This window comes from Geotrypetes seraphini, chromosome 7 (assembly GCF_902459505.1).
Source record: "Geotrypetes seraphini chromosome 7, aGeoSer1.1, whole genome shotgun sequence".
Lineage (NCBI taxonomy): Eukaryota > Metazoa > Chordata > Amphibia > Gymnophiona > Dermophiidae > Geotrypetes > Geotrypetes seraphini.
In genome coordinates this window covers 192,306,852-192,325,128 of record NC_047090.1, presented here as the reverse complement: position 1 = coordinate 192,325,128, position 18,277 = coordinate 192,306,852, and the positions used below count along the sequence as shown (strand labels likewise).

General features: G+C 40.4%; 1 protein-coding gene across 4 annotated transcripts in view; it reads left to right on the top strand.

Annotated features, from left to right (window-relative positions):
* Nucleotides 1-18,277, top strand: part of TTLL5 (tubulin tyrosine ligase like 5) — a 602,590-nt gene that overhangs the window by 197,057 nt on the left and 387,256 nt on the right. For all 4 annotated transcript variants that reach the window (XM_033951293.1, XM_033951292.1, XM_033951290.1 and 1 more), the window contains one exon: nucleotides 10,800-10,861. In XM_033951293.1, the coding sequence (XP_033807184.1) occupies nucleotides 10,800-10,861 (62 nt within the window). The remainder of the gene's footprint in view (nucleotides 1-10,799; nucleotides 10,862-18,277) is intronic.

Here is an 18,277-nt window from a genome sequence, read left to right as displayed (position 1 = left end):
TACCTTGGCGCATGATATAGGATTGGTGATACCTATAAAAATTGGGGAAATTTACCCCACCCTCCTTAATTGGCCTTTGTAGAGACACTAGAGCAACTCTTGCAATTTTACCCAGCCAAATAAATTTAACCAGAATACTATTTAACTTTTTATAGAAAGACCCCTGAAAAAACACTGGTATCATGCCCAATTGGTAACAAACCACAGGCAGAATCATCATTTTAACAGTTTGAACTCTTCCCCACCATGACAAATGCAAAGGATTCCATTGCTCACACAACTCTGTTACTTTTTGTAATAAAAATTTTTCATTTACTCTCATTGTCTCTTCGAGTGTATTTTTCAACCAAATGCCTAAGTATTTTATTCCATCTTCTTTCCAAATAAAAGGAAAAGAATCAAATATACCTTTTGTACAATACACATTTAAAGGTAAAATTTCCGATTTAGTCCAATTTATTTTGTATCCTGAGAATTTTCCAAATGTATCAATTACTTCAAGTAGACATGGAATTGTTGTTTCCGGATTTCTCAAATGAAACAAAATATCATCCGCATAAGCGGATACTTTATAATCCACTCCCACAAATGGAATACCCTGTATGTCCCTTGCCTGTCGAATAGCTAATAACAAGGGTTCAAGTACTATATCAAAAAGCAAAGGAGATAACGGACAACCCTGTCTAACCCCCCTCTGCAATTTAAAAGCATCCGAAAAATTATTATTTATATATAAACGAGCAGTAGGGGAGCTATACAGTGCTTGAATCATTTGTACAAATCCGGAACCAATACCAAACCATTCCATAGTTTGATACATGAATTTCCATTCTACACGATCAAAAGCTTTCTCAGCATCTAATGATACTGAAAAAGCCGGATCATTAATTTGTTTTGTTAAATAATACATCTGAAATTCCAATCTAGTATTATTGGAAGAGTGTCTTTGAGCAACAAATCCAGTTTGATGCATACCTATTATATGCGGAAGAGCTTTAGCCAATCTTAATGCTAAAATCTTAGCTAATAATTTACCATCTACATTTATTAAAGAAATAGGCCTGTAATTTGAAACCAATGTTGGATCTTTATTTGGCTTTGGCAAAACAATAGTTAAAGATTCTGCCATAGTGCCTGATATACAACCTTTATTCAGTTGATCCTGATATAATTTTAACAAATATGGTAAAAGGGAAATTTGAAATTCTTTATAAAACTCTACCGTAAATCCATCCCCACCTGGAGCGATCCCAACTCTAAGGGACTTCTAATGCTGTTTGTAACTCTTTTAGTGATATAGGTTCATCTAAACTTCTTTTTATATGATCAGGAACCTTAGGACCTTCAACTAAACTCAAAAAATCCAACCCATCTTTCTCTTTATTTGCATAATACTCAGAAGAATAAAGGGACTTGTAATAATTCAAAAATTGTTTTAATATATTTTCCAATCTGAAGAATGAGAATTCCCTAAATCATCTTTAATTATGCCTATTTTCTCTTTTCCTTTTCTTTGCTTTTAAATAATTTGCCAATAATCTTCCAGCCTTATTGAACTACCATAATACTAATGCTTGCTGAGCAAAAATGTCCTTCCTTACTAACCTATAGGAAACCTCATTATATTCACTTTTTTTCTAAACAATATTTGAAAATGTAGCCTGTTCCACTTGTTAACCAATTGTTAATTCTAAATTTTTAATCTCATTTTCCAAGCTTACAAACTGCTTTCTTAGATGTTTCTTATTATATGCAGAATATGAAATAATTTGTCCTCTCATAGTTGCTTTGAAAGCATCCCACAAAATTTCAGTCGATATTTCCTCTAAATCATTAAGTATAAAATATTCATTAATTTTGACCTGAAATTCTGTACAGAATTTAGAATCAGCAAGCAATGCATTATCAAACCTCCGAACAGGTTTGGAATTATCTTGATCTACTAAATTTAATTCTATCCATATACCACCATGATCTGATATTACTATTGGTTCTATGGCAGCTTTTTCAACTTGCTGTAACATCTGATCTGAAACAAAAATATAATATAGTAACATAGTAGATGACGGGCAGATAAAGACCCGAATAGGTCCATCAGTCTGCCCAACCTGATTCAATTTAAATGTTTTATTTTATTTTATTTTTTTTTAATTTTTCTTCTTAGCTATTTCTGGCAAGAATCCAAAGCTTTACCCGGTACTGTGTTTGGGTTTCCAACTGCCAAAATCTCTGTTAAGACTTACTCCAGCCCATCTACACCCTCCCAGCCATTGAAGCCCTCCTCGGCCCATCCTCCACCAAACGGCCATACACAGACAAACTGGCCTAGTTCAATATTTAATATTATTTTCTGATTCTAAATTTTCTGTGTTCATCCCAAGCTTCTTTGAACTCAGTCACAGTTTTACTCTCCACCACCTCTCTCGGGAGCGCATTCCAGGCATCCACTACCCTCTCCGTAAAGTAGAATTTCCTAACATTGCCCCTGAATCTACCACCTCTCAACCTCAAATTATGTCCTCTGGTTTTACCATTTTCCTTTCTCTGGAAAAGATTTTGTTCTACGTTAATACCCTTCAAGTATTTGAACGTCTGAATCATATCTCCCCTGTCTCTCCTTTCCTCTAGGGCAGGGGTGCCCACACTTTTTGGGCTTGCGAGCTACTTTTAAAATGACCAAGTCAAAATGATCTACCAACAATAAAATTAAAAAAAAAACACAAAGCACACTGTACGCATAGAAAATGTTAATCATCATTCCTATTCCAGGGTTTTCCAAAGAGGTCAAAGCAGATGACTCTATGCACTGTCAACTCACTAACAACCATACAAAAACAGACAAATACCCCCCTCCCTTTTTACTAAACCACGATAGCAGTTTTTAGCGCAGGGAGCTGCGCTGAATGCCTAGCGCTGCTCTCGACGCTCATAGGCTCCCTGCGCTAAAAACCTCTATTGCGGTTTAGTAAAAGGGGACCATAGTGTAAAACATAGACAGCAGATATAAATTCAGATACATTTTGGTCACTAAATTTAAAATAAAATAATTTTTCCTACTTTGTCTGGTGATTTCATGAGTCTCTGGTTGCATTTTCTTCTTCTGACTGTGTATCCAATCTTTCTTCCCTTCTTTTAGTCTGTATGCCTCCTCTCCTCCTGACCTCATTCCCCCCCCCCCCCCAATGTTTTCTTCCTCTCTCCCTGCCCTCTCTTTCTTTCTCTCTTCATGCCCCCTTTCTTTTTTTCTGTTTCTCTTCTTTCTTTCTGTTTCCCTGCCTGCCCTCTTTCTCCCTCCCTGCTCTCCCCCAAGTCACTGCCACTGCCATCGGATAACAGGCCGCCGGCCAAGCTCTCCCTGCTTCGGGCCCACCAGCATTCCTCTCCCCGATGTCAATTCTGCCGTTGGAGAGGAAGTTCCACTGGCCAGAACTTCCTCTCCGACGGCAGAATTGACGTCGGGGAGAGGAAAGCTGATCGGCCCAAGATCGACCTATTGGGAGAAAAGCTGCCGAGTCCTGCATTTGAGGAAACAGAAAGTAGGCAGGACCTGGCAGCAAGAATGAGAAAATTGCAAGCTTTACTGACCTGTCCTCCCACTTTAGCCCGCGAACGGGGCTCTAACATGTGCATGCCGGCTTCCCTTCTCTCCCCCCCCCGACATAACTTCCGTTTTCAGAGGGAAGAGAAGGGAAGCCGGTACAAGCACACGTTAGCCCCGGAGCATAAGTTCTTCATAGCCGGTTTTTTTTTTTTTTTTTAAATGTTGAGCATTGGCGGCAGCAGCAGAATTCAGGAGCGGGCTGGTCAGGAGGGGAAAAAAAAGAGAAGGGAAGGGAACCCGCTCTGCGATCGACTGGGGTCGCCCTGAGCGATGCGACCTGTTCGATCGCGATCGGCGTATTGGGCACCCCTGCTCTAGGGTATACCATATTCAGGGCTTCCAGTCTCTCCTCATACGTCTTCTGGCGCAAGCCTCCTATCATTTTCGTTGCCATCCTCTGGACCGCCTCAAGTCTTCTTACGTCTTTCGCCAGATACGGTCTCCAAAACTGAACACAATACTCCAATGTGTGGCCTCACCAATGACCTGTACAGGGGCATTCAACACCTTCTTCCTTCTACTGACCCGCCTCTCTTTATACAGCCCAGCATCCTTCTGGCAGCAGCCACTGCCTTGTCACACTGTTTTTTCGCCTTTAGATCTCCCGGACACATATCATCCCAAGGTCCCTCTCCCCGTCCGTGCATTTCAGCTTCTCTCCTCCCAGCATATATGGTTCCTTCCTATTATTAATCCCCAAATGCATTACTCTGCATTTCTTTGCATTGAATTTTAGTTGCCAGGCATTAGACCATTCCTCTAACTTTTGCAGATCCATTTTCATATTTTCCATTCCCTCTTCGGTGTCTACTCTGTTACAAATCTTGGTATCATCTGCAAAAAGGCACACTTTTCCTTCTAACCCTTCAGCAATGTCACTCACATACATATTGAACAGGATTGGCCCCAGCACCGAACCCTGAGGGACTCTACTAGTCACCTTTCCTTCCTTCGAGCGACTGCCATTAACCACCACCCTCTGGCGTCTGTCCGACAGCCAGTTTCTGACCCAGTTCACCACTTTGGGTCCTAACTTCAGCCTATCATGTTTGTTCAACAGCCTCCTATGAGGAACTGTATCAAAGGCTTTGCTGAAATCCAAGTAATTATATCTAGCATATGTCCTCGATCCAGCTCTCTGGTCACCCAATTAAAAAATTCAATCAGGTTCATTTGGCACGATTTACCTTTTGTAAAGCCATGTTGCCTCGGTATCCTGTAACCCATTAGATTCAAGGAAGTACACTATCCTTTCTTTCAGCAACACTTCCATTATTTTTCCAATAACTGAAGTGAGGCTCACCGGCCTGTAGTTTCCTGCTTCATCCCTGTGACCACTTTTATGAATAGGGACCACATCTGCTCTCCTCCAATCCCAGGAATCACTCCCGTCTACCAGAGATTTGTTGAACAAGTCTTTAATAGGACTCGCCAGAACCTCTCTGAGCTCCCTTAGTATCCTGGGATGGATCCCGTCTGGTCCCATCGCTTTGTCCACCTTCAGTTTTTCAAGTTGCTCATAAACACCCTCCTCCGTGAACGGCGCAGAATCTACTCCATTTTCTCGTGTAACTTTGCCAGACAATCTCGGTCCTTCTCCAGGATTTTCTTCTGTGAACACAGAACAGAAGTATTTGTTTAGCACATTTGCTTTCTCCTCATCACTCTCCACATATTTGTTCCCAGCATCTTTTAGCCTAGCAATTCCATTTTTTATCTTCCTCCTTTCACTCCCTTTTTTACGTTTTTAGCCATTTGTTCTTCCGCCTGTGCCTTCGCCAAACGTATCTCTCTTGGCTTCTTTATTATTGAAAATGATTGATGAACATGTAAACAAAATGTAAATTCCCGATCATTAAAATGAAGAATACGCCATATATCTTTTAAATTACATGATTGTATTAAATTATCTAAACCCATTGATTTCATAATTCTACTAGGTTTTTTATCCATTATTGTATCTATAACGGCATTAAAATCCCCCGCCACCACTAAATTAGTAGCAGCCAGTGGTAATACTAATTATTGTAGAGATTTAAAGAATTCACTTTGATTCGAATTAGGGGCATATATATTTAATAACGCCATTGTAGTATTACCCGTGCTCATGTCAACAAGTACCCACCTTCCTAGAGGATTTGACTTAACCATATTAAATGTTGCCGAACATTTTTTGTTAATCAAGATTGCTACTCCTGCCTTTTTTTTTATCGCTGGTGCAAATAAACACTGTTTTATCCAATTATCTGACAGCTTCATGGATTCTGACCCAGACAAATGTGTCTCCTGTAGAAAACAAATATCTATATTCTGTTGCTTAATATATGACAATACCTTTTTCCTTTTTATTGGGTGATTGAGGCCATTTACGTTCAAGGAGAAAATTTTAAAACCCATTATATAAATGAAATTTTATTATACAAATATATCCATCTCAAAAATAAAAATATAAACTTTTTCCTCATACCAAAAACTTACACCCCCCCTTAAATCCTCATTCTTAACCCCCCCATATCCCCTCCCTCATTCCCACCCCTTCCCTCCCAAAAATAAATGCAAACTTCGAAACGCCCATGGTGGCCAAGCAAAAGATAAACTCCCCACAGGCAAATTAAACCCATTCAATCATTAACTTAAAAAACCTTTATAATAAAAAGAGAATCATCATAAGCAAAGGGATAAAATTTCATAACATTCCAAATCTCTTTTCCGTAATATTTATTTTCCCCTATATACTTTTTTTTTTTCCCCAATCCAAAATCAGACCCATTCTTTATATTAACTATATTCAATATCCATCTTATTGAAACCAAGACATTTTTAGTCTTATGACTCTTCCGTTCTATAATATAATTGTACCTTACCATAAAATAAAAATGTTAGTACTTACTTCTTTTCTAAGTTTCTTTAAAACTTCTTAAACTATATAAGAAATACTTCAATTTAATCATATATGTTAACCTTATACAAGCATTTTGTTATATTTTATATATATATACCTTATGCAATATATAATATTTCTCTATTTACCCCATGTATCTCTGAACATTCTCTAATACATCCTAAAAGAATATATTAAACATTAATTTTATTTATTATATATCTCAAAATCCTAGTACCTTGTTCAAGCATTCACACCATTCACATTATCTACTCACACTTATTACATTCTTTATTAATTCATATCCCTTATGTAATAACTTACTAATTAATTTTCATTTTATGTCAATATGTCATCTATACTCCCTTATATATTAAAATATTCATATGTTAAATGCTCAGAGAGTAAATCTTATTTTATAATCATTTAATAACCATAAAATCTCTGTCTCCTATATTATAAATATCTATTTTTGTATCCAAAAACTCCATTAGTGTATTGCTTTTAATATTCTATCACTTATCATTGTCCCATCAAAAGTAATCTATCCAATTTTCTTCCAAAAGCCGTCTTCCATGTTGATTCTCTTCTTTTCTTCTAAATTCTGCTCTTCGTTGTTGATTTCCTTCAAACGTATGGCAAATTTCAAAGAGCAGGTCGTATCATACAGACTCACACTCTTTCTATATTTCAGTTTGCCATATTCACCAATCTTACTCAACAACATTTAGATTTCTTTAATTTCCATTGCCTTTCTTCATTAATAATAATAATAACTTTATTTTTGTATACCGCATTACCATGGAAGTTCTATGCGGTTAACAGATGAAGAGACTGTACATTACAGTGAAGTTACACCTTTTTTTTTTTTTTTGGCATAGCTACATTTACATTTTCGGCGACGCTACATTTGCGGTGAAGTTATTTTTCAGGTCGGTTACTATTGCAGAGAAGTTACATTTGTTGTAAGTTGCATATATATAGCGGAGTTCATACAGTAGTGTTACATACAGCGGTGATATATACTGTGGAGTTCGATAAAGCCGAGCAGAGGCATTAAGTAAGGGGGGTAAAGAAGAAGGGGGGATTAGTTGGATAGGGTGATCCATTTTGTTAAGCCGTTTGGTGGCAGACAGAATTAGAAGAGTCGAGAGACTGGGGTAAGTCAAGGTCCGAGGAGGAGGCAAGGAAGGGGGGGGGGAGAAGTTAGAGGAATTTATCAAAAAGGTAGGTTTTGATTGTCTTCCTGAACATTTGGTAGGGGGGGAATTGGAGATGAGTGCAGTGAGGCATTTGTTCCATTTGCCCGCTTGGAATGCGAGGGATCTGTCGAGAAATTTCTTGTAGTGGCAGCCTTTCAGGGAAGGAAAGGAGAACAGGTAGGTGTTTCGTGTACGAGAGGGGCCAGCGATTTCAAGGTGCTCGGATAGGTAGATTGGGGAAGAGCCTGCTAGGGTTTTGAAGCAGAGGCAGGCGAATTTGAAGATGATCCTTGCCTCCACCGGTAGCCAGTGGAGTTTAGCGTAATAGGGGCTAACGCTCCAGGTCCTATTTTTTTGAGGCCGAAGATGAGGGTGGACAGCAGCATTTTGAACTATTCTTAAGCGTTTGATGGTGTTTTTATAGGATCCCAGGTATATGAGCTGCATGTACCATTTTCATTTTATATCTCAGTTTCACTCCTTGTAGCACACAGTGCCCCCCTTCTCTTTCAGGCAAAACCATGTTATTGCAATCCTTAAAATGCCAAGTTTTGGGTTTTTTTTTTTAAAAGTCATTTGAAACTGTTAACTGAAATTCTGAATATTCTATCAAATCTTTTCCTTCTCTCTTCAGCATCATTAAAAAAAAATAAAATACCAGTATTCTTCAAATAAAATATGTTCAACAGATAACATATATCATTTACTTTCATTTCCTTTTATGTGTTCATTGGCACTTCACATTTTTCTATAAATTCTTTTAATTTACTTTCCTCTTCAAAACTATAAGTTTTATTTTCATACGTAACTTTCATGACTGCTGGGTATATTAACCCATATCTCGCACCCAAAGCTTTTAACTGCGGGCGCATTTCCAGCAACATCTTCCTTTTTTGAGCTGTCACTCTTGCAAAATCAGGCACTATTGAGATTTTTGAGTCCTGACACTTTATATCTTTATTCTCCTTAGCCAACGCTAATATCTCAGCTACTTGCTGGTATCTAAGCAACTTTATAATCATTGGCCTGGTCCTTTTTGTGCAGCTAGTCTTTTTGTTGGATCCTATGTGCACGTTCCACTTCCAACTGAAATTTGCTTTTAATCGGTAGAATCTTCATTAAAAAGTTAGTCATGAACGTGACTGAATTATTTTTTTCTACCCCTTCAGGTAGACCAAGAACCCTCAAATTGCATCTCCTCTCGCGGTTGGACAAATCTTCCAAATCTCTCTTTAATATTTCAATTTCTTTCTGAGCCTTTTTAAACTGCCCTGATTCCAATTCAGTTATTTCCACCTTTTTCTCCAGAGTATTCATTTTTAAATCTACAATTTCCATTCTGCTTTTTAACCCTGCTATCTCATCTCTAACTTCTTTTATATATTTTGAGTTCTCTAACACAATTTCTTGTACTTTTTGAATTTCCCGCAAAAGATCTCTGTTATCTACCTCCTCCACAGGCAAAGGAACTGATTGAGGGGAAATCACTTCCAGTTTTGACCTTTTTCCTCCGCTTGATCCGCTTACCATCACACTTTTATTTCCTTTACCCGACCCCGATGCCATTTTAACAATCTTAATGCTTCCTTTTTTTAAAATTCTCTTTATTATTTTCCTCTTAAAAGTTCAGTAAACTGCCTGCTTTCACAGAGCTGATCTCCTACACAGCCATCTCTCAGCACGTCGAAGCCACGCCAGCATTTTTATTCTGCATCATGTCTGCATATCATGTTGGTGAACTTTAAACTCTAGTCTCAGATCCTCCATTCACAACGTTCTACCATGACAGAGTAGTTCTTCAAACTCATCCCAAGTTCCTTGCAAAGGTCCATCACAGCATTTCATCTAAACCAGACCATAGTTCTCCCTGTCTTCTTTCCAAAACCACATTTTCACCCTGGGGAAGCAGCACTTCCCACGTTAGACTGTAGGCATGCACTGTTACATAGAACAAAACCTCACAGAAGTTCCACTCAACTGTTCCTATCATTTGATCCTAACAGACTGGGAGCTCCTGTCACTAAAAGAACCATCTCTATACATAGCTAGCAGACCATATCTCTATGCTTTGCGTTTCCCTTCTATTGAAGACATCTGTAAAGCAGGCCACATGGTCCTCAGTTCATACTTTTACATGCCACTAGTGTCTGGAGAATCATTCCAGGCAGCATAGTAGATTTGGCCAAGCAGTTCTACAAAAATTATTCTCCACTTGACAGCCAGCTTCCCTCCATTCCACTTGATGTAGCTAGGGAGTCTCACATGGGAGCATATGCTTCCCTGCTTGTCCTGGGATAAAGCACATTGTCACCCACATGTGGGAATATTTGCCTACTGTCCTCGAATAACACCTGTTACAGGTAAGTAACTGTGCTTTATCCATGAAAAATCCTTTCTAGATCTTATATGGATAGTGGCAATGAATATATGCTAGTGCTGGCACTTCACCTTGCTGACTAAGTATTGACCCCACTGAGTCTGAAGAAGGTTAGGGGTTTTTTTCCCTAAGGTTTATTGTGCATAAATTTGAGCTAAATTACATTAAAGTGGAGACCACACTGAATCGTTCAATGAACTCCAGTCCCTACTCCACCTGTCTTACATCTATAACTATAATGATATTTAGCTATTGGAACTTTGTTTCATTACTACGAAAACTTTATTCTTTTTGCTGGCTGGTGCTGTAGCAGTGTCCCATTCTGGTCCTCTGGTGTTTCACAATAATAATAATATAATTTATTCTTCTATACCGCCAGACGAATGGTTCAAGGCAGTTCACAACAAATAATGCTCAACATTCAGCAGATAAACAATTCATAAGAAATACATCAATTTCATAGAAAATGTAAACAGTACATAGGAATAATAAAAGCATAAGCTTAAGTTACAAATTTATCGAATAGTTGTGTAATAGGATGAGACTCTTGGCATGATTTTACCAAACCAGGCATTCATTTTGGCTGCCCGTATTGTGTATCAGTCTCTTCAGAGCTATTCTTTGAAGCATCTTTGCAATGCTCAGCAACAGTTATATTCTGCCATTTATCAAATGAAGAAACCAACTGTTGCATCTGCTAATTTTGTGTTTATTATTTGTTTCAATATTTGTTGATAGTGATGCTCCTTTGGATTTGAAGGTTAAGGCCAGTATGATCTCGGATATGTTCACCATTATAGGTGAGTAATTTTGTGTTAGCAGCTGTGGGCCAGACTATTTTATCAGCCATTGTGCTCTTATCTACTACTGGCATGCAAATACCATTCTGAGACTCTGTATAGCGTGTATGCTCTTAGATTCCCTAAAGCAAGTGGGTTCTTGGTTTCCCTATCATGTGTGTTATCATATCCCATCTCAATTTTCTATAACACGTATGTTCTGATCCTGTAGCTTATTGTTCCTCTAACAAGCTACAGGATCAGAAAATTGAGACGGGATCATGAAAACTTCTGTGTACGCATCCCTTTACCGTTCTGAGTTTCCTGGGGAGGACGGGCTATAAAACTAACCAACTAAATAAATGTAAGACTGTCAGGATCAAACCTACTTTTTCTAGTTAACTGATGAGAGTGAAGGAAGGGAAACTGACCACTCACACTACAATGCAAACTGTTGTGGGCACCTGGATTGTATGAACAGGCGACCTTATTTTCTCACTACACTTGGAAGACTGAACCAGTAATGAAAACAGTTGAGGTGGTAAAGATTCATTTCCACTCTTGGCATTTTGCTAAGGATGTCTTCTGAATGCTCACCAGAACTGCTCCTGAATTTGAGTATTGTATATATTGGGCCAACACTTTGAAAAGGGGTTCCAGGGAGATCGGGAATTACAGACTGGTAAGCCTGACCGGCAAAATAGTGGAAATAATTCTAAAAAATAAAATTGTGGGGAGAAAGTGACATCATGCCAGGGAATTGCTGCTTATTAGGGCTTTGGACTTCCCACAGCTGCAAACGACTTCCTACAGCTGCGAACGCTAGTGTAAATTGAGCGATTGGGTATTCTAGACCAGTATTCATAAGAACATAAGAAGTTGCCCCCGCTGAGTCAGACCAGAGGTCCATCTTGCTCAGCGGTCCGCTCCCGCGATGGCCCATCAGGCCTAGTGCCTGAACAGTGGTCCCTGATTAATTTTGTAACTTACCTCTAATCCCATCCCTATAATCTACCTTTACTCTTATCTGTACCCCTCAATCCCTTTGTCTTCCAAGTACCTATCCAAAGCTTCATTGAACCCCTGTAGCGTGCTCCTGTTTATCACATCCTCTGGTAGCGCGTTCCATGTATCCACCACCCTCTGTGTGAAAAAGAACTTCCTGGCGTTTGTTCTAAACCTCTCCCCTTTCAATTTCTCTAAGTGCCCCCTTGTACTTATTGATCCCCTTAATTTGAAAAATCTGTCCCTGTCTATTTACACCTATGGACTGGCAGAAATAAAATAATTATTTTGTGGACTGGCATCGAGCCGCAGACCGGCGGTTGAAGAACACTGGGCTAAGTCATGGCCAGACCCTGCCCATCTCTACCCAATCTCCACCCCAAACCCTGCCCCCATAGTCCTAATTGTTACACTAGTTTTTTCCATTCATATATACACAAAATATAATCTTATTAACAATGCATCGATTGCACCGCGGACCGGCAGTTGAAGAACACAAGTTTTGGGCCTTATGCACATGCCGGCCCTATGGACCGGAAGGAAATTTCTGTGGACCGGCACAGGTGGTTGAAGAACACTGTTCTAGACCATGGTGAGCAGGAAGAAATTTCAAAAGTTTAAATTTACCGATGAAGTGAGCAATAAACAGTGACTGGAGAAGGCGGGCCGCCTCAGGATAAGAGTAAGATGGCGCAAACTTCCTTTGCCACTCTTCTTAATTATGACGGGTACAGCTATGCAGTTGATCATGCGTAACTGGAAAAATTGGGACCGTCTTAATTTCACATTCTGGTGGGCAAATCTATGTTTAGTGTATAAATATGAAAAAATGAATGCTGATTTGTCAGGGAACACAAAAATATTCAAATTATTGTGGGGTCCATTGATGTCTTTTGTAGAATTGTTGTAGTTTTATTTTGCTGATATAGTATTTGCACATCCAGGGAGGGGAGGAGGGGGTATAGCTTTATAGGATTCCTTGTTCTTTTCTTTGATGGTTGGGAGGGGAGGGGGGTATTTCTGGGTACTGATGTAAGGTATCTGAATTGTTTAGGGTCAGACATGTCTGTTATGTTGCACTTTTTGTAAGATCTGAAAATTTAATAAAGATTTATAAAAAACCACAAGCTGCTGAAGACAACGGTACTCAGCAAGTCATGCATACATGGTTTTGAGAATTGAAAGCTGAAATGGTGGGTGTTCGGGACGATGTAAAAGTGGCACTGGCTGAGCTTAAAACTGAAGTTGGGTACCTCAGAGGTAAAGTTGCTGCATCGGAGGAGCACATGGAGACATTGACCACGGCTGTGAGCAAGATCTGGAGCATAGCGGATTACATGGTTTCCAGCCTTCAAGAATTACAATCTCAGGTGGAAGATCTAGAGAATTGCTCTAGACCAGTGGTCTCAAACTCGCGGCCTGGGGGCCACATGTGGCCTGCCAGGTCCTATTTTGAGGCCCTCAGTATATTTATCATAATCACAAAAGTAAAATAAAACCGTTTTGATCATATGTCTCTTTACCTATAAATTACAATACTATTATTAAGACTTAGCCAAAAGGAAAGATTTATAAACTATAAAGAGTTTTACCTCATGCAAAATTGTCATTTCTTTAATAAGAAGAAATTAACTATTCTTTCTGCGGCCCTCCAAGTACCTACAAATCCAAAATGTGGCCCTGCAAAGTTTGAGACCACTGCTCTAGACGATTTAACCTCCGCTTTAATGGAGTGCCAGCCACTGAGAAGTTTAAGGGACTGTAAGCTGGTCATGTAAGATTTATGCCCACAACTACTAAAGACTGATGGGGGAGAGGTCCCCAAATCTATTGTGGTGTTACGAGCTTACCGCAGTCTCGGGCTGTCCAGAGGTTCTAGTCCCTGAGATAGTATTGCCTGTTTTGGAGATTATTTAGTGAAAGAGTGGATCCTACAGGCAGCTCAGAGCCATGCTAAGTTTACATGGAGCAATCTTACTATTGGGATTTTTCAAGATTTAGCTTGGGTGACCTTCCAGAAGTGTCAAGCATTTCGAGAGTTTCGTCAGCCGTAAGCCTGAAGTCATTATGCCATTGTATAGATCCATAGTGAGGCCCCACCTGGAATACAGTGTGCAATTCTGGAGGCCGCATTACCGTAAGGATGTGCTGAGACTGGAGTTGGTCCAGAGAATGGCCACCCGGATGGTCTCGGGACTCAAGGATCTCCCGTACGAGGAACGGCTGGATAAGTTGCAACTGTACTCACTAGAGGAACGCAGAGAGAGGGATGACATGATCGAGACATTCAAGTATGTCACGGGCCGCATTGAGGTAGAAGAAGATATCTTCTTTTTCAAGGGTCCCGCGGCAACAAGGGGGCATCCGTGGAAAATCAGGGGCGGGAAACTGCATGGGCACACCAGGAAATTCACTGGAATAGTGTTCCACTTCAGGTTATTGAGGCCAGCAGCGTGCCTGATTTTAAGGCCAAATGGGATAGACATGTGGGATCTATTCACAGAGAAAGGTAGGGGAGGGTCATTGGGGTGGGCAGACTAGATGGGCCGTGGCTCTTATCTGTCGTCTATTTCTATGTTTCTATGTTATTCTGGGCCAGCCAGGCAGCGATTGGCTGGCCAGACTTCCTGTCGGCTTTAGCAGCAGCAGCAGCAGGGCGGTAAGTGAAGGGGACCCGGGGAAAGGAAGGAGGGAGGGACAGGAAATGATCGCCTGTCCCGTTGTCCCCGAGCACAGCTTCGGGACGCTGTCCCGAAGCTGTGTGTGGGGACAACGGGACAGGAAGTCTGAAAAAGGACCTATGGTCACCTTAATCTTGCCGGCCCTGCGCAGACTGGCAGAAATTTCCTGTGGACCAGCACCGGTCCGCGGACCGGCAGTTGAAAAACAGTGTCTTAGGTAAAAGGTAGCCCCCAACGAGGTGACCCCCAGTTTCAAAAGAAGAAAATCACATCTACGTTTTTGAGTTTCCCTTGAAACATCAGGGAACGTTTGAATTTTACAACCAAGAAATTCCTTCTGCTTATTCTTAAAAAATAGTCTCAATAACCAAGATTTATCTATAGAAAGAGCTAGAGTAGCTACTAATGTTACAGGTGTTACCACTTCTTTGTCTGACTTCTCCAATATCTCAGTAATATTCAATATTTATCCTTCAGTAGGAACAGGCTGCTGTTGATGCGACTTTTTACTGGGAAGATCAAACATCTTTTTTTTTCGTTCTGTTCAGAGTGATCTATTGGACTTTGTGGGGGGAGATGTTAATGTGCCATCTGATGCAAGGCTTGATCATTCTAAGGGTGGGAGTAAACCTACTAAACTGCACCACAAAGCTTTGCTAACTTTGATGCACATGTTGGGGTTAGAGACTTTTACATGGGGTACAAAAAAATTACACACACTATTCATATGTTCAACAAACCTACACGAGAATCGATGGTATTTGGGCTCATAAGAATGTGTGAGGCTCCATACAGCAAGCAGAAATAGAAAACATCCAGATTTCAGATCACACCCCTGTGTGGATAGCATGTGAAGGGGGTCCGGGGTGCCCAATTTTGGAGGTTGAATGAATCCTTATTGAGGGGGACCCTGGGATTGAGGAGATAGTACTACTATAGTATCCTTTTTTATAAATAATGATAATGGTACAGTGTCAGATGTGGAAACCATCCGTCCGATGTGTGGTGGCAGCCAAGAAAGCATACAAGATACTAGGAATTATTAGAAAAGGGATTTTAAACAAGACTAAGAATGTTATAATGCCTCTTTATTGCTCAATAGCGAATCCTCACCTTTAGTATTGCATTCAGTTCTGTCTCCTTATCTCAAAAAGCGGCACTAGAAAAGTTAAAAGAGTGACCAAGATTTACAAAGACTAGGGGACACTGGTTGAAATTATAGAGAGATACTTTTAAAACCAATAGGAGGATATGTTTTTTCACTCCGCGAATAGTTAAGCTCTTGAACATGTTGCCAGAGGATGTGGTAAGAGCGGTTAATGTAGCAGATTTTAAAAAAGGTTTGGACAAGTTCCTGGAGGAAAAGTCCATAGTCTGCTGTTGAGACAGACATGGAAGAAACCGCTGCTTGCCCTGGATTGCTGCTACTATTTCGTTTTTTGCTAGGTATTTGTGACTTGTATTGCTTCCGTGAAGATGACATACTAGGCTGGGTGGACCATTGGTCTGACCCAGTAAGGCTATTCTTATGTTCTTACCATGTTATGGAAGACTTTTCCGGGCCTTTACCAGGACCTTCAATGGTCAGACCACACTTGGAATACTGTGCCCAACATTGGTCTCCCAACCTAAAGAAGAATATAAAACTGCTGGAGAGGGTACAGAGACGAGCAACAAAGCTGGTTAAAGGTATGGAGAACTTGGAATATGAGGAAAGACTTAGGAGACTAGGATTGTTCTCCTTTGGGAAGAGGAGACTACGAGGGGATATGATCGAGACTTTCAAAATACTGAAAGGAATCGACAAAATAGAGCAGGAAAATATGTTATTTACAATGTTCAATGTGACACAGACAAAAGGACATGGACTGAAGCTGGGGAGGGACAAGTTCAGGACAAATATCAGGAAGTTCTGCTTCACGCAGCGAGTGGTGGTCACCTGGAATGCTCTCCCAGAGGAGGTTATTGCAGAATCCACCGTTCTAGGATTTAAAAGCAAACTAGATGTACATCTCCTTATGAGAGTCATAGAGGGATATGGGTGACTAAAATTACACCAGGTGTACACTTGGCTGGGCCTCCGCGTGTACGGATCACTGGACTTGATGGACCGAAGGTCTGATCCAGAGATGGCGGTTCTTATTTGTTGATAGGTAGCCAGTGGGGGAGCTGTTTTGCCTTTCTCTGAGGACGCCGAGGATCGTGTCGCTGCCCCGACCAGCCCTCTGCAGCAGCGGCGCTTTGAGTTTGTTCGGACAGGCAACCTTGAAGACGGACCCCTGACGTCACCGGGTCCGTCTTCTGTGCCTCTGTTCTTCACTATAAATTACTGCCTGCTGCCGCGGAGAGACCGGGAGCTGTTTTGCCTTTCTCCGAGGACGCCGAGGATCGTGTCGCTGCCCCGACCAGCCCTCTGCAGCAGCGGCGCTTTGAGTTTGTTCGGACAGGTAACTTTGAAGACGGACCCCTGACGTCACCGGGTCTGTCTTCTGTGCCTCTGTTCTTCACTATAAATTACTGCCTGCTGCCGCGGAGGTGGCCGAAGGGGCGTGCCCTAAGGGGCAGGTCCCGCCCCTTGGGAGCCCCTTGGAGTACCATGGAGCTGTGGAGCAGGATACCAGGTTTTATAAGTTAAGTGATCATGGGGAAAAGGAAAGTTAAAGCTAAAAGTTCGACACCTGTTGTTTTAGGTCCTATGGATAGACATTTGACTTTTTCCCTAGAGACTTCAGTACAAAATTTACCTGATTTGAATTCTCCCATATCCGGAGCATCGATGAGTCCTTTACAAAGGACACCCCCCCCCCCTTCATCCAATATCTGGTGTAAGTGGGAATATAACTCCCACTATTTCCACGGGCCTTGTGGCATCATCCACTTCAACAAGTAAATTGATTTTCACTGATATACCCAAACCACTTGAGTTTACTAGTGTAGTGGATGAACAACCACTAGCAGTGGAAAAACAAGATATTACTTTAAAAGATTTATGGTTAGGTATTTCTAGAGTTGAGGGGTTTCTCAGAGAATCAATGAAACAAACATCTGATTACTCACAGTCTGTGGTTCAAAAGTTTGTGAATGTGGATGCCAATTTAAATTGTCTGGAAAATAGATTAGGTGTGAGTGCAACTCAAAGTAACACATTGCAAGCTGTTTCAATATCTGCAGTAAAAGATTCTACGTCATTGCATTTAAAAATGGAAATATTAGAAAATATGCAACGGGGAAAGAATCTCCGCTTGGTTAATTTCCCTGTAACTCATTTGTTACTACCAGAAATATTGTTAAGAAAATATTTTAAAGAAATACTGGGATTACCCAATGCGGATAGCTTTCCAATAAATAATTGTTATCATATTCCCCAGAAGAAAAAGGAAACTGTACAGGAAGTAGACCTTCTGGTAACAGATGATGTTAACTTAACAGAGTTCTTAGAAGATTCTCAAGATGTTATTCAGACTCGATCCACAATGATTTTAACATGTATGAGTGAGACAGATAAAATGTTGTTAATGAAACTTTACTTTAAAAATAGACTGACCAAGTTCTGTGGGGATTTGGTTAGTATGTTTCCAGATGTCTCAAGAGCTACTCAGTTTAGAAGGAAATAATTTATGAAATTGAGAACTAGAGTATTGGCACTTGAGGCATCATTTTATTTAAAGTTTCCTTGTAAATGTTTGGTTAAGATACAAGATACTGAATTTGTTTTTTGGGATCCCATTCAATTGCAACAATTTTTATTAGC